General features: G+C 30.9%; 2 protein-coding genes and 1 non-coding gene across 3 annotated transcripts; 1 reads left to right on the forward strand and 2 right to left on the reverse strand.

Moving 5' to 3' along the window:
- Positions 1 to 4,190: 4,190 nt before the first annotated feature.
- Positions 4,191 to 11,119, reverse strand: LOC102585367 (ribonucleoside-diphosphate reductase large subunit-like). Its single transcript, XM_006346669.2, has 17 exons — positions 10,717 to 11,119; positions 8,812 to 8,873; positions 8,619 to 8,706; positions 7,753 to 8,016; positions 7,430 to 7,670; positions 7,264 to 7,340; positions 6,934 to 7,104; positions 6,733 to 6,825; positions 6,496 to 6,645; positions 6,321 to 6,407; positions 6,051 to 6,215; positions 5,855 to 5,974; positions 5,377 to 5,579; positions 5,140 to 5,289; positions 4,902 to 5,049; positions 4,666 to 4,749; positions 4,191 to 4,582 (listed from the first exon to the last, which is right to left on the reverse strand). The coding sequence occupies exons 1-17, from the start codon at positions 10,942 to 10,944 to the stop codon at positions 4,487 to 4,489; spliced, it is 2,427 nt and encodes an 808-aa protein (XP_006346731.1). The 5' UTR covers positions 10,945 to 11,119; the 3' UTR covers positions 4,191 to 4,486.
- Positions 9,630 to 9,725, reverse strand: MIR8002 (microRNA MIR8002). Its single transcript, NR_127167.1, has one exon. It is a non-coding gene; the product is annotated as a microRNA MIR8002 (primary transcript).
- Positions 11,120 to 13,845: 2,726 nt separating the features above from the next.
- On the forward strand, positions 13,846 to 17,514 carry LOC102578869 (LRR receptor-like serine/threonine-protein kinase EFR). The gene is made up of 2 exons (XM_006346730.1): positions 13,846 to 16,885; positions 17,041 to 17,514. Exons 1-2 carry the CDS (start codon positions 13,846 to 13,848, stop codon positions 17,385 to 17,387), a joined length of 3,387 nt encoding a protein of 1,128 aa, XP_006346792.1. The 3' UTR covers positions 17,388 to 17,514.
- The last annotated feature ends 8,308 nt before the right edge of the window (positions 17,515 to 25,822 follow it).

Here is a 25,822-nt window from a genome sequence, read left to right on the forward strand (position 1 = left end):
TTTTCAAATTGGTTTTCTATATATATATATATATATATATATATATAGATTTTCTAGAATATTCTAACTATAAATGATTGTATACCCTATACTCTATATTTATATTATGATATTTTCTTTTAAGGAATTCCAAAATGTTTAAACCATAAAAAAACACTCATACTGTCATACATATCCAATATTTTCATTAAATTAAGAAATGCAACGCGTACATTACGAATCGTGAATTCTTAATTAATTAGGTTTTTTAATTCCTTTTTAGGACCTCCCATCCTTTATAATATGCGAATTTAAATAGATACTATAATATGCGAATTTAAATTTAATCAAATAGTAATGAAACGATTTTAAAAGAGTCAAATGGGAAAATCTATAACGTTTTGCGGTGTCAATTTTTGTTGTCGACGGAGATTGACGGTGCTGACGCCGAAAAGCCTTTATTAAAGAGATAAATGGTTGGTCAACGCTGATTTCAGTCAAAGTCTGTGAAAAATAACGCGGTTTTGTAACTGTCACACATGCAATTTGTGTGTTTTTTTTTAAAAAAAAATAATAGTCCCTCCGTCCTTTTTTTAGTTGTTAAATTTTAACTTGACATACTTATTAAGAAAATAATAATTGATATAGTGAGTTATCATTTTATCTAGAGTCGTCAATATGGACTAGGCTTGTTGAGCCGGTCTGGCCTAACCCGTGATTTGATAGGGTTGGGCTACGATTTTGGAGCCCATTTAAGAAAAGGGCTTTTTAGCCCGGCTTGAATAAGCCTGTTGATTTGCGGGGCTTGAGAAATATAGATAGGGCCGCCCCGTGGGCCAAATAAAAATTAGTTAAAAAATAAAATAGAGTATTAAAAATAACAAGAGTCTAAACTCAAAACCAGTTTAAAGTTTGAAATATTACAATTTTAAATACAAATTATGTTTATAAAATATGTATTACATAAAATAAAAATTCCCTAAAATTTCTAGGAATCACTACATAGGCCGTAGCCTATGGAATATTGTCATAGTTTTTGTGTTTATTTATGATCATTGGAAAACAATTAGGTTAATATTTTTATTTAGCTATTTATGCTTTTACTTGAAATCAAACTTAATAAATATTATAAAGATAATTTTATTTACGAATTTGATTAACAAGTCGTAACACTAACACCATGTAATATTATTTTGTCGATATTTATGATAATATTTCTAAATTATAATTTAATTATAAAAAAAACTTTTACGAAAAGAGGGCTGACCCGAAAAGCCCGTGACGGCCTACGTACTTGTGGGGTGGGCCGACCATTTTCTGGCCCACATCAAAAATGGGATAGCCCTGCCTGACCCGTCAAATTTCAAAGTTGTATGGGTTAGCCCGGATGGGATGGCCCACCCCATATTGACAGCTCTAACTTTATCCCTATTAATCAATAGAATCTTAAACATATTTATTCATTAGTATATTTTTCAAAGATATTAACTCAATATTAATAAATTGAGGGCATAATAGGAAGAATAAAAATTGTTCTTTCTTGACTTGTCAAAAATGATAAGTAAAAAGGAAAATAACATAGAAAATATTTGACAAGTAAATAGGGAGAGATTATATATATTATCGTAGTGTGGTGTTTACTTCAATTTGCATACATTTAAATTAATTTTACTTGCTATATTTCATTAATATAAATACTAGATAACTCTGTCTAACAAACTTGAAAATAAGAAGAAATTATTTAGTGTTATGTAATCGCCTTCGTTGAGAATTGAATATAAACTTACGTAATTTTCAATGTATTTTATTGAGCACTAAACTAATTTTGGTGCAAAATAAGAGATGTAATATAAGGATTTTCAAGAGATTATTTATCCTAGTAGTGCTCTTGTCTAAAAGTTACATCGGATAGAAATTCGAGAATAAGTATCTGTTATTGCGAGCAATTTACTCTTTAAAGTGCATGAATTTTTTGAGGTCAATTGAGATTAGTCGAATGTCAATTATAGCGAATACTAATTAGAAAATCAAAAAGAAAAAATTCCTCCATATATTGTAAATACACTACTCCAGAGAGTAATATCCTCATTTTCAATTTGTTTATGAAATAGCTTGATAAGAGATAAAATTTTAATAATAAATAAAATCATTTTAAAACTTAAAATTTTAATATTATAAATAATTATTAAAAAAATAATTTATAATATTAAATATATTATAAAATTTGTGTGGCCATTTTTTTTCCATTAATGTATATACATTCTTGGGAGTTACTTAGACTTCTGTTTTGTTCTTTTCCTTCTTCTTTTTTTAATGATAATTATGTTTCCAATATTTTTTTCTATCATATTGAATAAACATAAGTCCACTTGTATTAGATGTGCATGCATCAGACTTCTTCCCCAACCCTAAAAAGGAAGAATATAATCTATTCACGAGAAAAATGATAAGCCTAATGCTTACTAATTATTCAAAAAATAAAAATATTGTATTTGATTATAATAACAATGACATGTTCAGTGCAATTTCGCAACAAAGTTTGACAAAGGTGAAATATATATTTTGTGTGTTTTATTTTTGTGGGATAGAAAAGTTGTTTCCGATAGTTATTCAGAGAAAGATAGCAAAAAGAAAGAAAAAAAAACAGCAAAATAACAAGATAAAGAGTAAAATGAAGCAACATATAGTAAAAAAAAAAACATTGAACAATAAAAAATTATGCGATTATTAAACACTGCTACTAATAAGAAGAAAAGGATATGAGGCTATCACCTTGCCTATCCCACCAAATGAGTGACCACACTCGGCCCTCTACTAACTTTTCACTCTTATTTTCGATCTTTGTATAATCTTCTTATCTAAGGTCATATCCTCAGTTATGTATCATGCATGTCCTGGTTAAACGTCTTTCACCAATAATTTTTTGACTTATTTTTATCTCTCCTAATTTTTGTTAAGTCAAACCTTTCTCACACCTATTAATTAATACAATTATTTTCTTTTGTATGTACTTATATAAAATGAATATTTCAAACTTAAATCAATTTTGTCCACAAATTTGAATCGACTTTTTTAAGTAATAATCATGACTCATGAGTCATGAGACATGAATTGTTCCATATGTATTAGCTTGTTTAGGTCCAACTTTATGAATTTTTAGCCATAAAATAATTGAATTCAAATAAACTAAAGCTTTATTATTTAAATTGCAAAATATATCAAATTTAATTTCATCTTGATCTGAAAATTCCTAAACATAACAAATTAATTAATCAAATAAAGTCAACGCAAATAATTAAAATAAAAAACACAATATGATGATTTTTTGTTAATACATACATGATTACAACTTATAGGAAGTATAAATGTATATGCAACTTGTAAATGCTTTATTTTAATATAAAGAATAAAAATGACTCTAAAGTTTAAACTATTAAAAATAGAGTAATTATATATGATCACATTATTTTTTTCGAGGGGGGAGGGAGGGGACACAAAATTGCACTTACGATAAGTCAAGTTAAGCTAATATACCCTTTTGAACTATTGAAAGTTAAAGAATTTTACTTTTTTGTTAAGCTGTTTGACAAAAAATAATTAACTTATTGTTAATCAAATGATACAATTATGCCCTCTTTTTATAATGCAAAAAAGTTCTACATTAATACTATTGTGTAATATAATTTTACAAGTTGCAATAAGTAATTTACCATATTTTGCATGTTAAATGGTCATGTTTGTCATAAAAAATGTATTCTTAATTTATAACATGTAAGCATAAAAGTATTATAATTTGTCAATATCATAATTAGTTTACGCAATTAGTGGAAGTCAAAAGTCAAATATTAGACCCCAAAAATATGCAAATAATTGACAAGAGTTTGGATATTTTTGGGATAATAATAAAATGGACAGTAATGTCGTTTTCTTCAATGCTTTATTATATTAAGTCAGCAAAAATCAAAATAACTAATAATTCATACTTTTTGACTTCTTTATTGTTTATAAAAGTTATTGTAGACATCATTTATTCTTAATATTGACTTGAATTTTATAAAAAAACAATCTATTATTGACCAAAAAAAAAAGCGGGAAAACATCAACTAACAAACTTAATTTAAAAGTTAATATTATGATTTCTATTTAAAATTTGACTTATATCTTTTTTTTTTAAATGAACAATAAGGAAATACAAGCATTCCAGAACGACGTTAACACAATTTCATCATTGATACATTAAGACACGCATTACAGCAAATTCAGACATGTAGATGGATCGATTCATCAAGTTTACCATTAACTAATATAAGGAAAATACAAACTTGGTTGTAATAGCATGATACTATAACCTAATATATGTACAGAGTTAAACCAGATTCAACCAGGGACATTAATACAGGCCATGTCTCAATATGGCCTATCGATACTAAGCTCTCCCAGCAGGCATGGAGAGATAAATAACAAAAGCCAAAAGTTCAAAATGCTTCTGGTTAGCCCATAGGAGCATCTAACTTCCACAAGCCATACACTCGTCACGGTTACTCAAAGAACACACCATCTGGGCCATTTTAGTTTCTTCATCAACTGGAGTCTCTGGTTTTTCCTGCATTCAAGTTACAAACATGTTCTGTAACGATGAACATTTTGAGTTTATGATGAGAGAGTAAAAGATGTAAAGGTTACTACCTTCAGCATGGAAGTATCAACTGTGAACTTGATTGCATCTGCTGCTGCGCGTGATCTTAGATAGTACATTCCTGTTTTTAAACCCTGCCAGTAACAAGTTTGAAATTCAAATGCATGTACAAGACCATCATCACACAGGAATTTCAAGCAAGAGCGTATCCGAACTAGTACAAATGATGAATCACAATAATCATACAATTGAAACAACAAACTGTATTGTGAAATGGTAAGCATACCCTGGACCAAGTATGAAAATGCAGGGATGTAAGCTTTCCAAAATTGGGTTGGTCCATATGGATGTTGAGACTCTGGCTCTGATCAATGTAGCATCCACGGTCTACAGCCATATCAACCAAGTTCCGTTGCTTGATCTCCCAAACAGTCCTAGCATCATTAAATAGTATAAGCATGGAATTTGAAGTAAAATGAACATGAAAAAAAAAAGAAAAAGCAATGCAATAAAGAAATCCATACTTGTATATGAGTTTAAGATCATTTGGAATTTCTGGGATTTTCTGCACAGAACCATCATCATAAATTATCCTATTCTTGAGGGTAGGATTCCAAAGCCCCATCTCAGTTAAGTCATGAAGAAGATGCTTGTTCACCACAACAAATTCACCACTGAAAAGAACATACATAGTTAAAATCCGAAGACAGCAAAATTAACTATATTAGCATTGAGATAAAGGATCAAGCAGCAAAAGTAACCTTAGAACCCTTCTGCTGTAGATATTGGATGTGTATGGCTCAAAGCATTCATTATTTCCAAGAATTTGGCTAGTTGAAGCAGTTGGCATTGGAGCTACAAGAAGTGAGTTTCTTACACCATTCTTTGCAATCATTTCACGGAGAATACCCCAATTCCATCGATCTGATGGTGTTACTCCCCACATGTCTGGCTGGACAATACCCTGAACAGAAAAGTCCAATCTTAACAAAATACCATAGCGAATCAAACACACATCTGACAAATCATCAAACTTTTCCCCCCATAATATCAGGTTCTATTTTTGGCACATTTTTAACTGTCTTTTCTTGGATATCATCTTCATATTTAACAGAAAATCACAATTCTTTATCAAGAAGGGCAAGATTAAAGCCTAGTTTAATTCTCAGAAGTCCTGGACAACCAACCAAGCAATCCACATAGTAAATCATCAACCAAAGCAAAAGCTACAATGTATACCTTGCTTACTGGACTTCCTGCATATGTCTCATATGGGCCTTCCTTGGCAGCTAATTCAGAAGAAGCTTTTAAAGCATGGTAGTATATAGTCTCAAATATGTCTTTGTTTAGCTGTTGAGCCTGCACATAGACAAAATACAAGATTAGCCACCATTGAACCAGTTAAACAACAAAAGTTGGATGGAGGGTGACTTACCTCTGGTGAATCAAATGCCATGCCAAGCAATATGAATGTATCTGCAAGACCCTGGACCCCAAGTCCAATAGGTCTATGTCGTAAATTAGACCTTTTTGCAGTTTCAACAGGGTAGTAGTTGACATCAATAATTTTGTTCAGGTTTGTAGTCACCAATGCAGTGACCTGTCTCACATGAAAAACACAACACAGTAAGACAGATATCCAAGATAAATAACTTAAAGACACATCAGAAGTTGACAAGGTCAATTTGACAGAACAAAATCTAACCTCTGCCAGTTTGTCAAAATCAAAGTACCGGTTTTTAGAGCCTCTGCTCCCAACAAGCTTAGATGGTTGTGATTCACTTGGGACCTCCTACAAGATATAAAGAAAAGTGCTTAAATAACAGGACAAAGAACTTAAAACCAAGCAATGTTTTCAAGTGTACGGCATTTGTAACTACCTTCTCTCTAACATATCGTGGAAGAGCAATTGAGGCAAGATTGCACACAGCAGTTTCAGTAGGACTTGTGTATTCAATAATTTCAGTACACAAGTTAGAAGACTTGATTGTGCCAAGATTCTGTTGGTTGCTTTTTCTGTTACAAGTATCCTATGATAACAAACAGAAGAAAGGATTAAAAAAAAATATTAATGCATCCAATAACATATATAACAAGATAAACAATATTAAATTCACCTTATATAGCATGTATGGGGTCCCAGTTTCTATCTGAGACTTCAAGATCTCAAACCAGAGATTTTGTGCTTGCACAACCTTCTTAGCCTTACCCTGAATTGACAAAATGGGGTCATTAATATCATATGCTGACAAACATCAAGTAATCCAAGGATTCCATGCTCAGCAAGCAATTAATCACAATAGTTGACTTGCTTTTACCTCTCTTTCATACTTTGTATACAGCTTCTCAAAATCTTCACCCCAGCAATCTGTCAATCCAGGAGCCTCACTTGGACAAAATAAAGACCATTGCCCATTGCTTTGGACTCTCTCCATAAAAAGATCAGGCACCCAAAGAGCATAGAAAAGATCTCTGGCCCGATGCTCTTCCTGCAGAGATAGACATGTTCAGTTTTGCAATTACAAGCCTTATGATATGAAAGGATTACAAAAGTCCTAGTGAAAAGAACAGTTTGATTAAGCTGCCTTAGTCCTATGAGACTAATACAACATATTGGGAGTTGATTACATAAAGGATAGTAACTACACCTTTCCATGGTTCTTCCTCAAATCCAGAAATTCAAATATATCAGAATGCCAGGGCTCAAGATAGATAGCAAAGGCACCTATACACATCATAAAATTGTCAGAAAAAATCAATTCAAGGCTTGGGTCCATTATAACAAATCTAATACAGACAAGTAATTAAGCATACCCTTTCTTTTGCCACCTCCTTGGTCAACATATCGAGCAGTGTCATTAAACACACGTAGCATCGGAACAATTCCGTTTGATGTCCCATTTGTTCCACGAATATAACTCCCAGTTCCACGAATATTGTGCACAGATACTCCAATTCCTCCAGCAGATTTGCTAATAACAGCACACTCCTTAAGAGTGTCATATATGCCCTCAATACTATCATCTTTCATGCATATCAGGAAGCAGCTACTTAACTGCAAGTCAAGGAAGAAACTATTAAACAACTTTTGTTTGGAAATTATGCTCTGAAGCTATTTCCTAATCAAATTGACATACTTGAGGCCTTGGAGTTCCAGCATTAAAAAGAGTTGGAGAAGCATGAGTGAACCATCTCTGAGACATCAAATGATAAGTCTTGATGGCAGATTCAATATCATTCTTATGTATCCCAACAGAGACTCTCATCAGCATATGTTGTGGCCTTTCTACAACTTTCCCATCAATCTTTAAGAGGTAAGACCGCTCCAGGGTTTTGAAACCAAAGTAATCATAGTCAAAGTCCCTGTCATATATGATCTCACTGTCCAATCGAGCTGCATTCTGTGGAAGACAAGTTAATAACTGACCTCTGAACTTCAAAAGTACCAGTGAAATAACTATCTCATCTGCATTCAAATGTGCATACCACCTTGGGAAACAACTTAGTAAATCATGTTTTTATTGAGCCAAAAATTTAAAGATAAAAGGTTGAAAATTAACAGAAAGCAAACCGTCTTATTTCCTGAAAATGGAACACAGCATTCTTATGAGAGGCAGAAAGATTGGCAACAATCTCATCACTACTTGGTTTTAGTAGCAGCAAGGACATGTCATGTGCATGAAAAATGGACAACTGAGCAATTTTTATTCTGTTTCAAGGTTAAATGGAAATACAGGTACAGTGTTCAGGGTAACTAAGCTATGTCAACAATAATCAACTGAAGAGCATAGGAACAAGTCTGGATGCATATATTTTGATATGAATAATAAAGGGACACAAAAAACTCGGGGAAACTGGTGCTTTCAAAATTCAATGACCTTTTCTACAATATCTTACTCCAGTCAACTGTGTTTAAGCTATTATTCAATAAACAAACAAGCTTTCACTTAAGCAATCTCATCATAGCCTTAAACAAAATTATGTTCAGAAAGGGCAATGATACCTTCATTATAATCTCATACACTTCATCAGAAATCAAAGGTGCCTTGAGTCCAGATCTCTCACTGACATGGTTGTACATGTCCTTGACACTGTGAAAATCACAGTACTGTAAGCAACACCTTTCTATCTCAATCATTAGGCCAACTTTTTGTTTTCAAAGAATTAAAAATACTGGTGACAAATAATGGTCTTACGTCTCGGAAAATATTTTCTTTGTGTTCTTGTGCAGATTGGAAACAGCAATCCTAGCAGCCAGCTGCAACATAAGTACATTTAAGCAAATGGATGATTAAAAACACCATGATCAGAAAGCAAAAACTCATATTTAGATGTATCCTCAACAGAAGCTTTAACTCTATCTGAACAGCAAAGGGAGAGAACATAATAGTTACTACCCCATTCCAATTAATGACACATTTTACTATTACATCTATTGATTTGTGTTTTTAGTATGTTGAATTTGGAAATGATAATTAGTTTCGGATTCTGTATTAAATTGAGGTAAAAGTAATTTGTAATCTAATGAAATGGAGTCAAATAGTGGGAAATTGATATAGAAGATTTGTATATCAATACTTTGACTGTTTTTTATTTTATTTTTAAAATTGATAATATTTGATTGGAAATGGAATTAAAGATATTGATTTAATTTTACCTACCGTATTAGTAGTATTGAAATAATATATTGTATAAAACCATTGATTGAGAAACTAGTTTGATAGAGAAGCATTATATCAAACTTTATAAGTTGAAGTCTAATGATATAGCTAGTGAAATGCTGTGTTGAAAATGTTTTGAATACTGTTTGATTGCATTCAATAATGTTTAACAACATTTCACTAGCTATAATCAAGATAAATTATTTTCTTGATTATTCAAATTGAACAAGTTACATATGTATCTTCATATTAATTAAATATATATAATAAATATGAAGATATACACATAACTACAATCATTCAAATCACTTTTACTTGCTCAATCAATAATTCTTTGAGCTCCTACTCTATTTCTTTTTTCTTGATAATAATGGAATCATATTTAGTTTATTTACGTTGAAATCAACAACAACTCTAACATATCATGATTCCATTATTATCACGAAAAATAAAATAAAGGAGCTATCCAAAGAACCATATCTTGAATTAGTGAATAACAAGATAGTAATCTTGTTTTCCCAAAATTCAACTGCTTCTCCCAATGGTTGAAGGCAATTATAAATACTCCCTCCAATCACTTTTACTTATTCAATTTGAATAATCAAGAAAATAATTTATCTTGATTATAGCTAGTGAAATGTTGTTAAACATTATTGAATGCAATCAAACAGTATTCAAAACATTTTCAACACAGCATTTCACTAGCTATATCATTAGACTTCAACTTATAAAGTTTGATATAATGCTTCTCTATCAAACTAGTTTCTCAATCAATGGTTTTATACAATATATTATTTCAATACTACTAATACGGTAGGTAAAATTAAATCAATATCTTTAATTCCATTTCCAATCAAATATTATCAATTTTAAAAATAAAATAAAAAACAGTCAAAGTATTGATATACAAATCTTCTATATCAATTTCCCACTATTTGACTCCATTTCATTAGATTACAAATTACTTTTACCTCAATTTAATACAGAATCCGAAACTAATTATCATTTCCAAATTCAACATACTAAAAACACAAATCAATAGATGTAAAGCAAATCGGAGAATAGCTCACTGCTTGACTACCTAAAATGCTTCACCTTATCGATGAGAATTTAATTAGCCACCTAATAATGCCATCTCCCTTTTCCCCACCTATACCCCCAATTGTTTTATAAAAAATAAAGTAAATCAGAGACACACAAGCATAATCAAGGTAATTCTCACTATTGGAACCCATTTCATTAGATTATGAAATACGTTTACCTCAAATTAACCCAAATTCCAGAACTAACTATCATTTCCAAATTCAACACATCCAAACACACACATCAATAGACATAAAGCAAATCAAAGATCAACCCAACTTAATAGACTACGCAAATTTTCACCTTGACCATAAAAATTTCAAATCCCTATTTAAAAAAGGCAAATCAGAGACTCACACAAGCATAATCAGGATGATTCGCAGTCAAAGCAGCCGCCGTCTCAGCAGCCAATTCATCAAGCTGACTAGTAGTAACCCCTTTATAAACACCAGCACAAACCTTCTGCGAAACTAGCACCGGGTCACAGTGATCAGGACTAAGACCATAACTCAATTTCTTCAGCCTAGCAGTAATCTTATCAAAATGAACCGCTTCTTGACGCCCATCTCTCTTCACAACATACATTGTTCCTCTTTCTTTTTTTTTCACTGAGGAATTTCGTCAAACAGTTGGCAGAAGGAACAGATTACAAAACAGAAACTGAAAGTCAGACTATAAGAATTTGCTACAATTTCAGTGAGATCTGTGCGTATATATAGCATTTAACAAACAATTTTTTGAATTTCCCTCTCTTTTTTTCGTAGAAATGAATTTTTTTGAAATTTTCCCGCTAAATGGAAGAGCGGGTTATGTGGGGTTTGGCGGGTAAAGTATTAAATATGGCTGGAAAAGTGGAGGAGAAGCTAGATGTGGAGCCCACTTGTGGAGATTTTTGTGGAAACTATAATTTCAGATAATTGTAAAAAAAAAACTTTAATCATAAATCACAAATTTGAGTAGTGAAAACAATCATTAATGCTTATATATTTCCTCTGTTCTAATTTATGTGGTGGATTTTAAGAGTCAAATAGTTTAGTTTTGACTGTGAATTCAGGCATGAAATTCTTAAGTTTTTTTTAAAATAAGATTTACATATTTGGAAACTATGTAAAATATACTACTCTAAGTTAAAGAATTCGTAATCAAGATATTTGAAGAATATGTTAAAAAATTACCGTCAAAGATAGACTTGTTTGAGTTGTCAAAAAAAAAATGTATTAGTTTTGAGATTTAAAAATATCACATAGATTAAGACAAAAGAATATTATTATAGATCGTCTACTTGTCTACCTCACATTCCTAAAGTGAAATGTCACATAGATTAAGATAGAAGAATATTTTATGCACCCTATTGTCATTTTTTATATATTGGCAATATATTTATATTCAATTCTAGAGATGGTATATTTCTAAAGTTATGCATCAATATGAGAATTACTCTAGCTAATAAGAAACAAAATTAAATGTTTTTATTTATGATCAACTTTAGCGGTAAATCATAAATACCAATTTTAATACTTATTTAATAATTTTACTTTTGCCGCCAATTTTTATAAATTTTTTGTTGTGGTAGGTAGGACCAAATTATGATGAATTGGTTAGCTTTTGTTACAAGATTGGAATTTGGAAGTTGGACCATTGTGTGCTGTTTATTTTAATTTTTCTAGTTGTCATTTTTTGGGATTCTAAACTCCAAGCTTGTAATGAAAGTCAACATATTTACATATTTGAATTTCAAATTTTTTAAACAAATTTAATTCAAAAATTCGAATTTTGAAATTTGAGTTCATTTCACCATTCTTTACAAAAATATTTGTTCTTTAATCTTTCTTTCTATGGATAAATACTTCTCACAATATAGGTGACCAAACATACGAATAACTTTAAATATTTTTATTTGAAAGTTTGAGGTGGTCGTATCAAAATTCAAACAAAAAAAATGTCTAGCATTTAAGATTGACGAAACCAAAACTTTAATCATCCTTGTCAATGATTTCTGAATTTAAACTTTCATAAACATAACTTCAAAGTTCAGACATTATTTGTCTTTTGAAATTGATCTCGAAATGGCTAAAATACAAATTTATGCATTTCAATTTTCAGTAATGACTTAAATGGTGATATCAAAATTGGCTATTTGTGCAAATTGCCTCTAGATATTTTGGTTTCATTTGGACTTTGCAAATATGTCCAAAGAAAAGTGTATCTCTGGTTTTAACTTTGGGCTTTTCAAAGATAATTTTCCAGAGGTTTTCATCTATAAGGCTGGTCCATGAACCTTCACTTGACTAAATAAATCGGATTCCAAAGATGCATGTAGTCATGTAAAAAGTGGCGGATTCAGAATGTTAGAGGGAGATTCATAAAAATATACTCCGTAGTGTTTGTTGAACTCTGTATATGTACTAAAAAAAGTCATTAAATATCTATAAATATTCTAATTTGAACCGAGTTATTATTACATATTAACTTGAAATCGCTACAATGACTCATAAACTTCAAATCTTGAATCTGTCTTAGCGAGTTAGTGGCAAAATTTGAAATTTCATTACAGATGTTCAAGACATAACCTATATATATTTCGTATTGTTTTTCTATGTATACAATGTAATTTTTCAACGAAGGATGTTCAACTGACCCCTCAATATTGTTTAACTGGAAATAGCCAAGTCAAGAAGTTGAGATTTTCTACAGCTTTAATTTGTTTGTTGAATTTAATTTGGAAAATTTCTGAAAATCATTTTCCAAATTGTCAAGGTTCTGGATACAAGCATTTAAGTGAGTGTCTTCACATAATGTCCCCTGTGGAAAAGCTCAAAGGTAACCCATAAAAATTTATTCGTATCGGGTGTTCATGTTAAGTCAATCAATATGTGTATGCCATCCGTGTGTTTGAGTATAGACATTTGATGAATAGCTGATTGCACACATTTCTCTTCTCATTTTAGTATCATGCTAATACAACTTTATTAAATTTTGGAAGGTAAATTCAAATTCTTTTCAATACAAGAATAATACTATACGAGTAGTATGTTTAAGTGAATGGTCGTTCTATATTTTATGGACTTCTTCGTCTTTCAATTTTTGACTTAGCATCTTCTTACTTTAGTATAGTATGATGACGACGATGATGATAAGTATTCCATAAAAAATATTGAATGTGTGTTGCATTTTATTTTATTTTCTTTTACATGTAACACAACCTTATAAGGTTGATTTGAAAGATTTTTGTGAAACACAATGCAACTGTCCTTTTCAAATTTTTTTTATTGAAAACATAATTAAGTAAATAGTTCGTTCACTGTAACAATCTACTATTGTGAAACACAACCCAAGTAGTGTCAACAGAAAATGGACAGATTCATTTTTCAACAATTTTATTTGTGTTTGGTGCGATATATATATAGTGGAGTAACTTTGGTCTTGGCAATACCACACACAAATTAATGATCCCCTTGAAACAACTATATCATTTGTCTAGTGCATATGGAGAAGCACATTTTCTTATTGATACTTCTCTTTCTACTTCAATTTCCTATATCAATTGCTTCCTCAAATGATACTGACCAACAAGCCCTACTAGCTTTCCAAAATCTTATTACAAGTCCCAATCAATTTTTGGCTAATAATTGGACCAAGAATGCATCTTTTTGCTCTTGGTTCGGTGTCACGTGCAGTGCAAGAAGGCTAAGGCTTGTGGCCTTGGCTCTTCCTAATTTGCAACTTCAAGGCACAATTACCGGGATTAGGGCATTGCTTGTCAGAGAGCTCAATCTCGAGAACAACTTATTCAATGGGGGCATCCCTTACGGACTTGGCAAGTTGCCTCGCTTGAGAGTCATTGATTTTCAAAACAATCAGCTCCAAGGAAGTATTCCAACAAGTCTATTTCAACACCAGAGAGTTCAAATCATTTCATTGGCTTTCAATGAACTCAGTGGTGAAATGTGGAAAGGGCCATGGTATGTACCAGAACTCAAAGTCTTAGATCTCGCGAACAATAGCCTCACGGGTATAATCCCTCCTTATGTTGGTAATGCCACAAAATTGATGAACTTCGATTTGTCTGGGAGTAGAATCAATGGTACCATTCCAATGGAAATTAGTAATTTGAGCCAACTTGCATCTTTGTCCTTGGTTGATAATCAGTTAACAGGTTTTATTCCTGGATCACTGTTTAACATTTCATCACTACTTGGCGTAACTCTGGGATTGAATCACCTTTCTGGTCCTCTCTTGCTTGATGAAGGGAATATTGAGTCAAATCTGAAGATACTAAGTATATCTTTCAATCAAATTTCTGGTCGCATTCCTTCTAACATATGCCAACTCACACAGCTCAAAATTTTGTCCATATCTTTCAATAACATAACTGGAGACATACCCAAAAATATTGATTGTCTAGCCAAGCTCGAGATGTTCTTAATTAGTGAGAATGCAATAAGTGGAACTATTCCTACTTCATTGGGCAATATTTCCACTCTGCAACATCTTGATTCGGGGGACAATCGGTTGGAGGGACAAGTTCCTCAAGAATTAGGGAAGCTATCAAATTTGAGGGTGTTAAACTTTCACAAGAATTTCAATCTTATTGGTCAAATTCCAAAGGCTATTTTCAATATATCTTCTTTGGAAGCGATTGATTTCAGTTTCAATAACCTCTCAGGTAGAATTCCAGCCACTACCGATCTTCATCTTCCGAACCTTAAAGAGTTTATGTTGGCATTCAATCAGCTCGAAGGAGAAATTCCTCAATACATAGCAAATGCTTCCAAGCTTGAGATACTGGCGCTAAATTATAACTTTCTGACAGTTGCTATTCCTACTAATTTAGGAAATCTTCGCGAGCTGCAATCACTGTTCCTAGATCATAATCAACTTACCAATGAACCAAGAGAGCCTAAGTTGTTATTCTTGAATTCTTTGGTGAACTGTAGGATGCTGAAATATGTAGATGTGAGTTTCAATCCGTTGAATGGCGTTCTTCCCAATTCTATTGGGAATCTTTCATCTACTATTGAAGTATTTGATATAAGAAATGCACACATCTATGGCCTCATTCCCACAAGTATAGGCAACATGAGCGGTCTTATATCCCTAGTCTTTAATGAAAACAACTTGACAGGATATATTCCTCCAGAGATTGGTAAGCTTAAACAACTCCAAGGTCTGTACCTATTTAACAACAAATTGCAGGGACATATTCCAGAGGCGGTATGCCATTTATCTAATTTGGTCGAATTAGAAATGGATGGTAATGAACTCTCTGGATCAATTCCAGAATGTTTAGGAAATCTTGGGATGCTACTATATCTTTCGTTGGGTTCAAATGAATTTTCACCAAAATTTCCCTCGAGTCTTTGGAAGATGAGTGGACTTCTCTACCTAAACATGTCACATAATTCTATAGAGGGAGAAGTTCCACCAACTATTGGAGAACTGAAAGCCATTGAAGAACTACATCTTTCCGGTAATCACTTTTCAGGCCAGGTACCAAGCAGATTGGGAGACCTCCAAAGATTGAAGTCTCTTGACCTATCAAACAATTCATTTTCAGGCTCAATTCCATTATCCATTACCAACTTGATGAGCTTAGAAGACTTGGATTTGTCTTTAAATGCATTGTCAGGTACTATTCCTAAGTCTTTGGAAAAACTCTCATACCTTACAAGCATCAATGTTTCATTTAATGATTTAGAAGGTGAATTACCCAGTGGTGGTGTGTTTGTAAATTCCACTCTGCTATCATTTCTCGGGAACAAAGGTCTATGTGGAATGCACATATTGGAGCTTCCCGCTTGTCCTATCACTAATCCTGGACAACAATCAGTGTCTAAGAAACTTGTGCTAAAAATTGTTACTCCAGTGGTTATTTCATTCTTTCTGATATTCTTGTTGGTTTCAATTTGGATAATGAAACGAAAGAAGAAAGGGAAGTCCAAAGATGTTGAAAAGGTTCTGGAGATCAAAACTTATCAATTGATTTCTTATCATGAGATTCAACGAGCAACAAATAATTTTGATGGATCCAATTTAATTGGTGAGGGAAGCTCTGGCTCTGTGTACAAAGGCACATTCTCAAGTGGAACTATGGTGGCCATAAAGGTTCTGGATTTGGAAAATGAGCAAGTATGCAAGAGGTTTGATACAGAATGCGAAGTGATGAGAAATGTCAGACATAGAAATCTTGTTCCAGTGGTTACTACTTGTTCTAGTGACTATATAAGAGCCTTTGTTCTGAAATATATGTCAAATGGGAGTCTTGAGAATTGGTTGTACAGAGAAGCTCGCCACTTGAACCTTCTTCAAAGAGTCACTGTAATGCTTGATGCGGCTATGGCAATTGAATATCTACATCATGGCAATGACACTGCGATAGTTCATTGTGACATAAAGCCAGCCAACGTTCTTTTGGATGAAGATATGGTGGCGCATGTTGGTGATTTTGGAATCTCTAAGATTTTAGCCGTAAGCAAGTCCATGACACAAACCGAGACATTGGGCACTCTTGGATACATTGCACCAGGTATACTAAAATTATAACCTTTCTATTTAATTTTTCTCTTATCAAAATCAAGCCCTTGAAAATTCTAGGACTAAATAAAAAGCAAGTCTTTGTTAGTATGAGCATTATTACTATATCCAAATGAGTTAGTTCTTTTTCATTTTCGTTCTTTTAAGAGTACGGCTCAGAAGGAATAGTGTCGGCTAGTGGTGATGTTTACAGTTACGGCATCATGTTGATGGAGGTTTTGATGAAAAGAAGGCCAACAGATGAAGAGATATGCAATGAAAATCTTGACTTGAGGAAATGGATAACACAATCATTTTCAGGGAGTATGATGGACGTTGTGGATGCCAATCTTTTTTCCGAGGAAGAACAAATCACTTGTAAAAGTGAAATCTGCATAGGGTCCATGATAGAATTGGGTTTAGACTGCACAAAGGAAATGGCAGAATCAAGAATAAGCATGAAAGAAGTAGTGAAGAGGCTTAACAAAATCAACAACACATTTCTCGAAACATAGAAGTGATCAGCATCTCTTCTGATGGTGTTCTTTTCTAAGTTACTATGATGTGTTTTGTTTACCTCATTTTGTGATATTCAGAACCTGTTTCACTTTCTTTATTCGTAACTATGTTTTGAATGCTTGAATAAACCAGTGGAGTATTAAATTAAGTAATATTATGAAAGAAGTTTAGCTAAACCAGACAAGACAAAACATAATTAAATTTAAATTTATAAAAAAAAGCACAAAAGCAAATTTTATATATTCTCTTTGTCCCATTTTATATGTTTTATTTTTCTTTTTAATCCGTCTAAAAAGAATGACACATTTTTATATTTAACTTTAAAATGTTCATTTTAATCTTAATGAATGATTTCTAGCCACACAAATATCTACCACTCATTTAAACCACAAGTTTCAATTTTAGTTAAATTTATATATAAAAATATGATTATATGAATTTAAACTAAAGATAAAATGCTAAATGCATCTATTTGTTACACTTCTACGATAAAAACAAATTAGGTATGTCTCTTTCAGTCCCTCCTATAAGATTGAGATTTTGAAATTGAAATTTCATATAAAATTCCATTTGTAGAATAAAACAAAAAACTAACTAGAAAAGTTCATGAAAACAAATAGCCTTACTGGATTCGAATTCTAGTCTTACAAGTGGTTTCTCTATCTTGTACCAATAACACAAGAAAACGCTTATGCTATTTACGAGTGCGCTGCTAATTATATCATAATTTTTGCCAATTTCTCAAGATAGATATACATATATACACATTATTTTTTCCGAAGTTAACGGATATACATACACCCCACCGAACAAGGTGGGTCCGCCTCTGCTTATGTCAAGCAAAATCCACTAAAATCTCTCCACATGTGATGAGATATTGCCATCATATTGTTTGTTGGAGACCCAACCCGTGACCTTGTCCTTTTGAGCTTTTAAACCTAACCTAAAACTCCAAAAATAGTGATGTCAGTTTTGCAAGAGTATCGTTCACTAGGTTGTTTCGAATGAATTCATAAAATTTGGGATTAAATAGAGTTGGCTTGACATATTTTTTAAAAAAAGGCATAATATATAAATATGTCATTTAATTAATATTTATATATGCCCTTTCAATTTTGAGTATTGTGCACAAGTAGACACTTAAATTTGTATAAAATTGAACAAATAGACACAATCGTCTTACTGTCACTCCTCGAGCCTACACCCTGGACGTGACCGGCACTCGAGAACCATTGTTGGTCCCCAAGCGAACCCTTGACTGGCCGAATACTTAGCGGAAGGCTTACTCAAGCAAAATAGGAACTCCAAATGCAAAGGTTACCTCATAATGTCTCAATAACAACTTAACTCAATAAAAGTCTGGGAATACTTAAATAAACATAAGTAATCAACTCAAAGTCTCAAAACATCAACAAGGGAAATATGGAGAGACTCCTCAACTTCTAACTAACTATGAAGCCTCTAAATACTAAGATAGGTGTCGGGACAAGACCTTCGACAACTTAACAAAGAAGGAAATTTGAGTCTGAAACCCTCCGGTAAGCAAGGAGGCTCACCAAAGCTAGCTGGAGTGCCAATGGTATCAACGAAGCTCATATTGATGACCCTAAACACATGTGTCTGCATCATAAATAAGATGCAGGTCGAATGACGTCAGTACATTGAATGTACGAGCATGTAAGGGAAAAACTGAAAACATATATAGCTGAATTGATAAGACTAAAAGACATACTCACCTCAACTCAACTCCAATATGAAAGAAAAATATAAGAGATGCAATATTTAAAGCTTTTAAAACAGTAGATGGGGGTGTACAAAACCGAACCGAAAACCGAAAAAAAATAATCCGACTAGTGGTTTGGTATTGGAAAAAAAAACCCGACTATATTTGGGTTGGTTTGGTTTTAACGAAAAAAACCAACCCGAGAACAAACCAACCCGACATTATATATGTAATTTTAAAATTTTATTTTATACATAAAAATATTTACTTTTGATATAATTTTAAAAAAATTCTTATACTATTTCATAATTTTTATCTTTTAATATATTATTTCAAGTTTAAAACTTAGAATTCGAAATGGTCCAATAAAGATTATAGTTCATAGATGTTGATAATTATAATAAAACTTAAATCAAAATCAAACTAATACTAATGCAAAAAGAAAATCAATTCAATACTATGAATGACAATAATATTGAATATTTGTTCTTTAGTTTTACATTGATTTNNNAATAATATTGAATATTGGTTTTTTAGTTTTACATTGGTTTAGACAATTAAAATGCATAATCTAATTTTAATTTTCCTTAAATATTTAGTAATGTAACTAATACTTATTAAACTTATTTTAGCATGATTTAGTACTTTTAAATTATGATCATTTTCATTATGACTTTGCAATATTTATTTTATATGATGATTTCATTATTATTTTTTATTGAATATTTTAGTGTCATTAGTACTCATCTCATATTTTGTGTTATTTTTTTAAAAAGAAACACCTTAGATAATTACATTTTGGTTGGACTAAAGAAATATTTGGAGTACAAGTTAATTATATGTTTGTATGCAAAACTTTTACCAAAAAAATCGGAGGTTTATTAGTTTGGTTTGATTTATAAATTTTAAAATTAGACACAATGGTTTGGTTTGGTATTTGAAAAACCCGAACCAACCCGAGGTTGAAAAATTCAAAAAATCCAAATTTTATTAGTTTGATTTGGTTTATAAATTTAATTTTTTTACACAAATGGTTTGGTTTGATATTTGAAAAAACCTAACCAACCCGGTCATGTACATCCCTAACAGTAGATATCAACTCAAAATGTATAAAAATACAATAACATACTCTTTCTCTTTACTCTTATTTGAGAGATTCTCTAACCGACAACCATCACTATGAGCTATGTGATGATACAACGTCTCACCCACGCTGCCAGAACTGTGCTACAACTTGCCCGGGTATAAAACACCTCAACTAAGTGGATCCACTAAGCTATGCTTAAAACCAATGAAGAGTCGTCTAAAAAGTACGATCATTTACCCATGTTGGCTACATGATTTATGAGGAATGTGAGTTGTCTGAACTTATCTTTATATTGGTGTGCAATACTACTCCCAATAATATATAAACTCATGCTCAAATGTATAAAACACAACTCTTTCTCAATTTAAGGTAATTACTCAAAAAATCCTCTCAAAAGAGGTGATACTCGAAAACATCTCTGAACTCATAAACTCACTTAGAAATCAACGTTTCTCTCTTTTAAATGTAAAAGTGTTACATTTAGGAATACTTAGTTCCCTTATACTCTTTTTTCAGTAACTCTTAATTCTCAAAGAGATTATGAAACTCCAACTTTCATAATTAGCAATTCAGCTTTTTAAGGCTCATCCGCAATCATCCTTCGCTAGATCACGCTCAAGCTCAACTATGTAATTATGGAGTCCAATTGTAAGATCAAGGACGATTGAAATTCAAGAAAAATTTAAGTTGGCATTTATAACCATTAACCATTAATAAAAATATTTTAGTGTATATACTTTGGTGGCCGATTTGGTACAATTATTGATGATATGTTATTTTAAATAGTGATATGTAAGGAATATACTTTGGTGGACGATCTGGTACAATAATTGGTGATTTGTTGATTTTTAACTATGATATGTTTTAGTGTATATATTTTAATGGATGATATAGTTAAAATATTGATAATTTGTTGTTTTCAATTTGATGGAGGGTGTGGCCAATTTTTTTGGTGATATGTTGATTTAGAACTATAAAAAAATTTTGATTTATAATCTATGGTAAGGTTGATTTTAGTTATATGTTCCAACCCTAGAATGCATTACACCATAATCTAATCTAGTATATACCAACTTTTTAGTATCATCAAACTAATTTACATAGTGTACAATGTGGTGTAACTTTGTGTCAAGTCAAATTTTAATAACTATAACAACTGAAAATAATTGGTGGATTTGTTGGTTAAAAAATAATGGTGATTTGTTGATTTAAAGTTGCAATATGTTATAGTGTATACACTTTGATGTATGGTATGACTAATTTTTTGGTGATATGTTGATTTAGAACAATAAAAAAAACTTGATTTATAATTGATGGTGAGGTTGATTTTAGTTATATGTTCCAACCCTAAAATGCATAACACCATAATCTAATCAAGTATATACCAACTTTTTAGTATCATCAAACTAATTTACGTGGTGTACAATGTGGTGTAATCTTTGTGTCAAGTTCAAATTTTAATAACTATAACAAATTAACAACTTAAAATAATTAGTGGATTTGTTAGTTGAAAAATAATGGTGATTTGTTGATTTAAAGTTGCAATATGTTATAGTGTAAATACTTTGATGTATGGCATGGCTAATTTTTTGGTGATATGTTGGTTTAGAACTATAAAAGATATTTATTTATAATTGATTGTAAAGTTAATTTTAGTTATATGTTACAACCCTATAATACGTAACACCATAATCTAATAAAATATATACCAACTTTTTAGTATCATTAAACTAATTTACATGGTGTACAATATGATTTAACTTTGGTGTCAAGTTCAAATTAATCTAATTCAATTTTACCATAATGAGTGTATTATACCAAATTATAACCAAGTAAATTAAAATAAATAAATTCATACATTGATGATAAATTTAATTTTTGATTATATATTCCATCTAAATTGGTATAAAATATGATTTAAAAAAAATTGAAGGGAGAAAAAAAAAAAGAACAAAGAATTTTTTTCAGAAAATAAAATGGGGTAAGAAATGGTAAAAAAAAAAAGAGGATAAAGAGACGAAGAGAGAGAGAAATAAGAAGATGAGAGACAAAAAATTCAGAAAAAAAAAGGCGGAGAGAGAAAAAGAGAACCTGTTTGGTTCAAAATTTTAAGAAAAAATTTAAAAAAAAGAGGAGAAAAATAAGGAAATAAAAATATTGAGGGATTAATTATTGAGAGATTTGTGGAAGGTAAATAACAAAATGAGAGGAAATTAAGGAATGAAATTTTATGAATATAGGAACGTGTATTGTTGTTTTATAATTTATCATTTGTTTTTTACTTGTATTGTTTTGTAAAAATTCTATTGTTATGTAGGTGAAAAGTTAAATTATTGTTATATGGAGGTTATTTAGGTGGTTAAATTGTATATTTAAGTTTTCGAAGATTTTATTTATAAATGCTACTTCTGTGATTTAGATTGTCAGGAAGGTTGTTTCAAAATAGTTATTACTATGTAAACATTGTTCTTTTGTTTTACTAATTTAGTATTTATTAATATTTCAGTGATTTCGACTAAGAAAAGTTCATATGACTTCTAATAACGCCAGTTGAAGTTTGTATTTGGTTAATTTTTATTATTTATTTAATAGTTAATTTTTATGATATATATATATATATATATTTGGGTAGGTATTTATATATGTTACGAATATATTATCAAGTTAACAAGATCTTCTAACGTCAAAATATATTAAAATTTCCGAGTTCCTTTTTTTTTTTAAAAAACTCACAACAAATGTGAAAATATGTGAATATTTATGAATCATTTAAAATTTATCATTAACAAAATAAATTTTATATTCAGTAATATGGAGTAAACATTTTCATTTTGTCTCTACACTAAATTAAAATCTAATAACTATAAAAAAAAATAGTAGCATTAATTAAATGTCCTATTTATTTATGTAAGTATAAGTTACTACTAATTATTGCAAATGTTATTCACACTCTTTTACATTCTTTAGTTATAATATTATGAATTCTCATAATTATTACATTAATTATTTCTATCATTCATCTTTCCATATATTAACTTTTGACCTATAATTTTTCATATTATTATACCGCTCATATATATGTGATAACACAATGTTGTTATTTTTCCTTGGACGAATCATGCTTGGTTGAATAAATTGAAAATTGTTTACAAGTATATAAACTATATCTTTGTTGGGTGTAAGATAAACATGTGATTATATAAATGATTTCACAGATAAAATATATTCTTTTATTTTAATGTTTGTTTTTCAGTTAAAAAAAAAAGGAAACCTTTCTCAGTTAACTATGGACAGTTAGATTACTATCTTTGATTTATGTACACAGTCAATCGAGAAGTCAAATATGAGAGCCAACAAAAAGAACATCATCAATTATGTTATAACTTATAAATAAAAATTAATATACAAAAATAGTTCTAAAAAATAAAATGTAGTTGTTCTCAACATGTTTATATGAGATCTAAACAAATTAAGTGGAATACACGTCCAAAACACATCTGGTTAGATGACAAGAAAAATGCACAACAAATATCGTCTATAAGGTAATATTGGTGAGATACGACTAATTACATGATTGAACCTCATCATATTGAAATAAATATATACATTATTGCATTTAACTAATAAAATTTTGCATTGACCATCTTCATAGGTTCGTGTGAATAAGAGATATATTTGACGATCCACATTGAACATTCACAAAAAAATCTGCAATATTATATTGTGCAAACCTTATTATTCAAATCTTCACTTACATTTTCTGAATTGATAATCACGTGCAACGCACGTATCGAAAAATTAGTAATAAATAAACACACAAAAAAAACACTCTAAATAAATTGAACCAAGTATACATAAGTTGGTTTTATCTAATGAGCACACATTAATTGGAATTAATTCCAAGTATTATTTCAACCAGTTTGACCACCAACACCAGGACGTTTGCCTGGAGGTTTTGATTGTACTGCTGGAGAGCCTCTTATTACTCTTGTTGCTTGTGATATTTTATTATTATTATCTCCTTGTGCTTCATCTTTCTTTATTCGAGAATAGGAAAATAGGGGTTTTTGTAATTTTTCAAACGATAGAAAATTTTAGAGAATATAGTAAAATAAATTGTGTATTTAGGTAATTTATCTTTAAATATTTAGACAGATTTAAACAGAAGATTGTATCATATAAATTGAGACATACTACTTTTATATTGATATGTTGGCAATTTTAACTTGGATCAATTTGTTTATTTTACTACTTTACCTTTTCATATTCGTTTTTGATCTTTTGTAGGTTTTAGGAAATTTAAATTGAAACAAGAGATTCGAAAAGATTGTTGAGAGTACATATGGTTTGGCAACAGACAAAGGCGGCCATATTTATCCCCTAAATACATTCAATTTTGTTTCCTTTCAAGTTCATGTTCTTGTGCATCTCCTCCTGATTATAATGAGAATGAATATAATCTCGTGTTAAACTCAATCTCATAAAAAAGATCATCAAACTTTTGTGGGAATTTTTTTTAACTTTTAAATTTTTAGTTACATGGAACTAATTTTTAAAATATTTTAATTATTTAAAAATATGATTTTTGTGGTGCTGACATATAATCGCTTTTTCCTCTCGATAGATATTTGTGTTGTAGTAAGATTCCTAGTATAACTAGAATAGGACTCTTAAGTGCTTTTTCCTCTCCTATTATATATAGATAGATAGGACTCTTCAACTCAACATTATTTTTCAGACTTGAGATTTCTACAAATATTGATAGCTATGGGGACTACCATAGGCACTTACAAAAGGTTCAAGCCTCACATCCTTATGGTTTTGGCTCAAATTGCTTACACTTTTTTGTACTTCATAACTGAAGCTTCCTTCAATCATGGAATGAATCCTCATGTCTACATAACTTATCGGCAAATCGTTGCCGGTCTTGCTATGTTACCCTTTGCCTATTTTCTTGAAAGGTAATCACAAAGTCATCTCCAATGCAGAAATGCAGTTTTTTGATGTTTCTGTTGATTTTTGTAGAAATAAAAGGCCAAAGTTAACTATAAGTCTCAAACAACATATGAAAATTTGATCTTTGATAGATCTTACCCCAGTAGAGAGAGTACAAACATCAAATTTTCATATGTTGTTTGAGAGTTATAGTTAATTTTGGCCTTTTATTTCTGCAAAAATCAACAGAAACATAAAAAAAACTGCATTTCTGCATTGGAGATGACTTTGTGATTACCTTTCAAGAAAATAGGCAAAGGGTAGCATAGCAAGACCGGCAACGATATGCCGATAAGTTATGTAGACATGAGGATTCATTCCATGATTGAAGGAAGCTTCAGTTATGAAGTACAAAAAAGTGTAAGCAATTTGAGCCAAAACCATAAGGATGTGAGGCGTGAACCTCTTGTAAGTGCCTATGCTAGTCCCCATAGCTATCAATATAGAAATCTCAAGTCTGAAAAATAATGTTGAGTTGAAGAGTCCTATCTATCTATATATAATAGGAGAGGAAAAAGCACTTAAGAGTCCTATACTAGGAATCTTACTACAACACAAATATTGGACTGTACTTGCTTTGTGGGGAAAAGAAGATCCACAACCAGAATTGAAAGAGAAAGAGAAAG

The sequence above is a fragment of the Solanum tuberosum genome, unplaced genomic scaffold (genome assembly GCF_000226075.1).
Source record: "Solanum tuberosum cultivar DM 1-3 516 R44 unplaced genomic scaffold, SolTub_3.0 scf00086, whole genome shotgun sequence".
Lineage (NCBI taxonomy): Eukaryota > Viridiplantae > Streptophyta > Magnoliopsida > Solanales > Solanaceae > Solanum > Solanum tuberosum.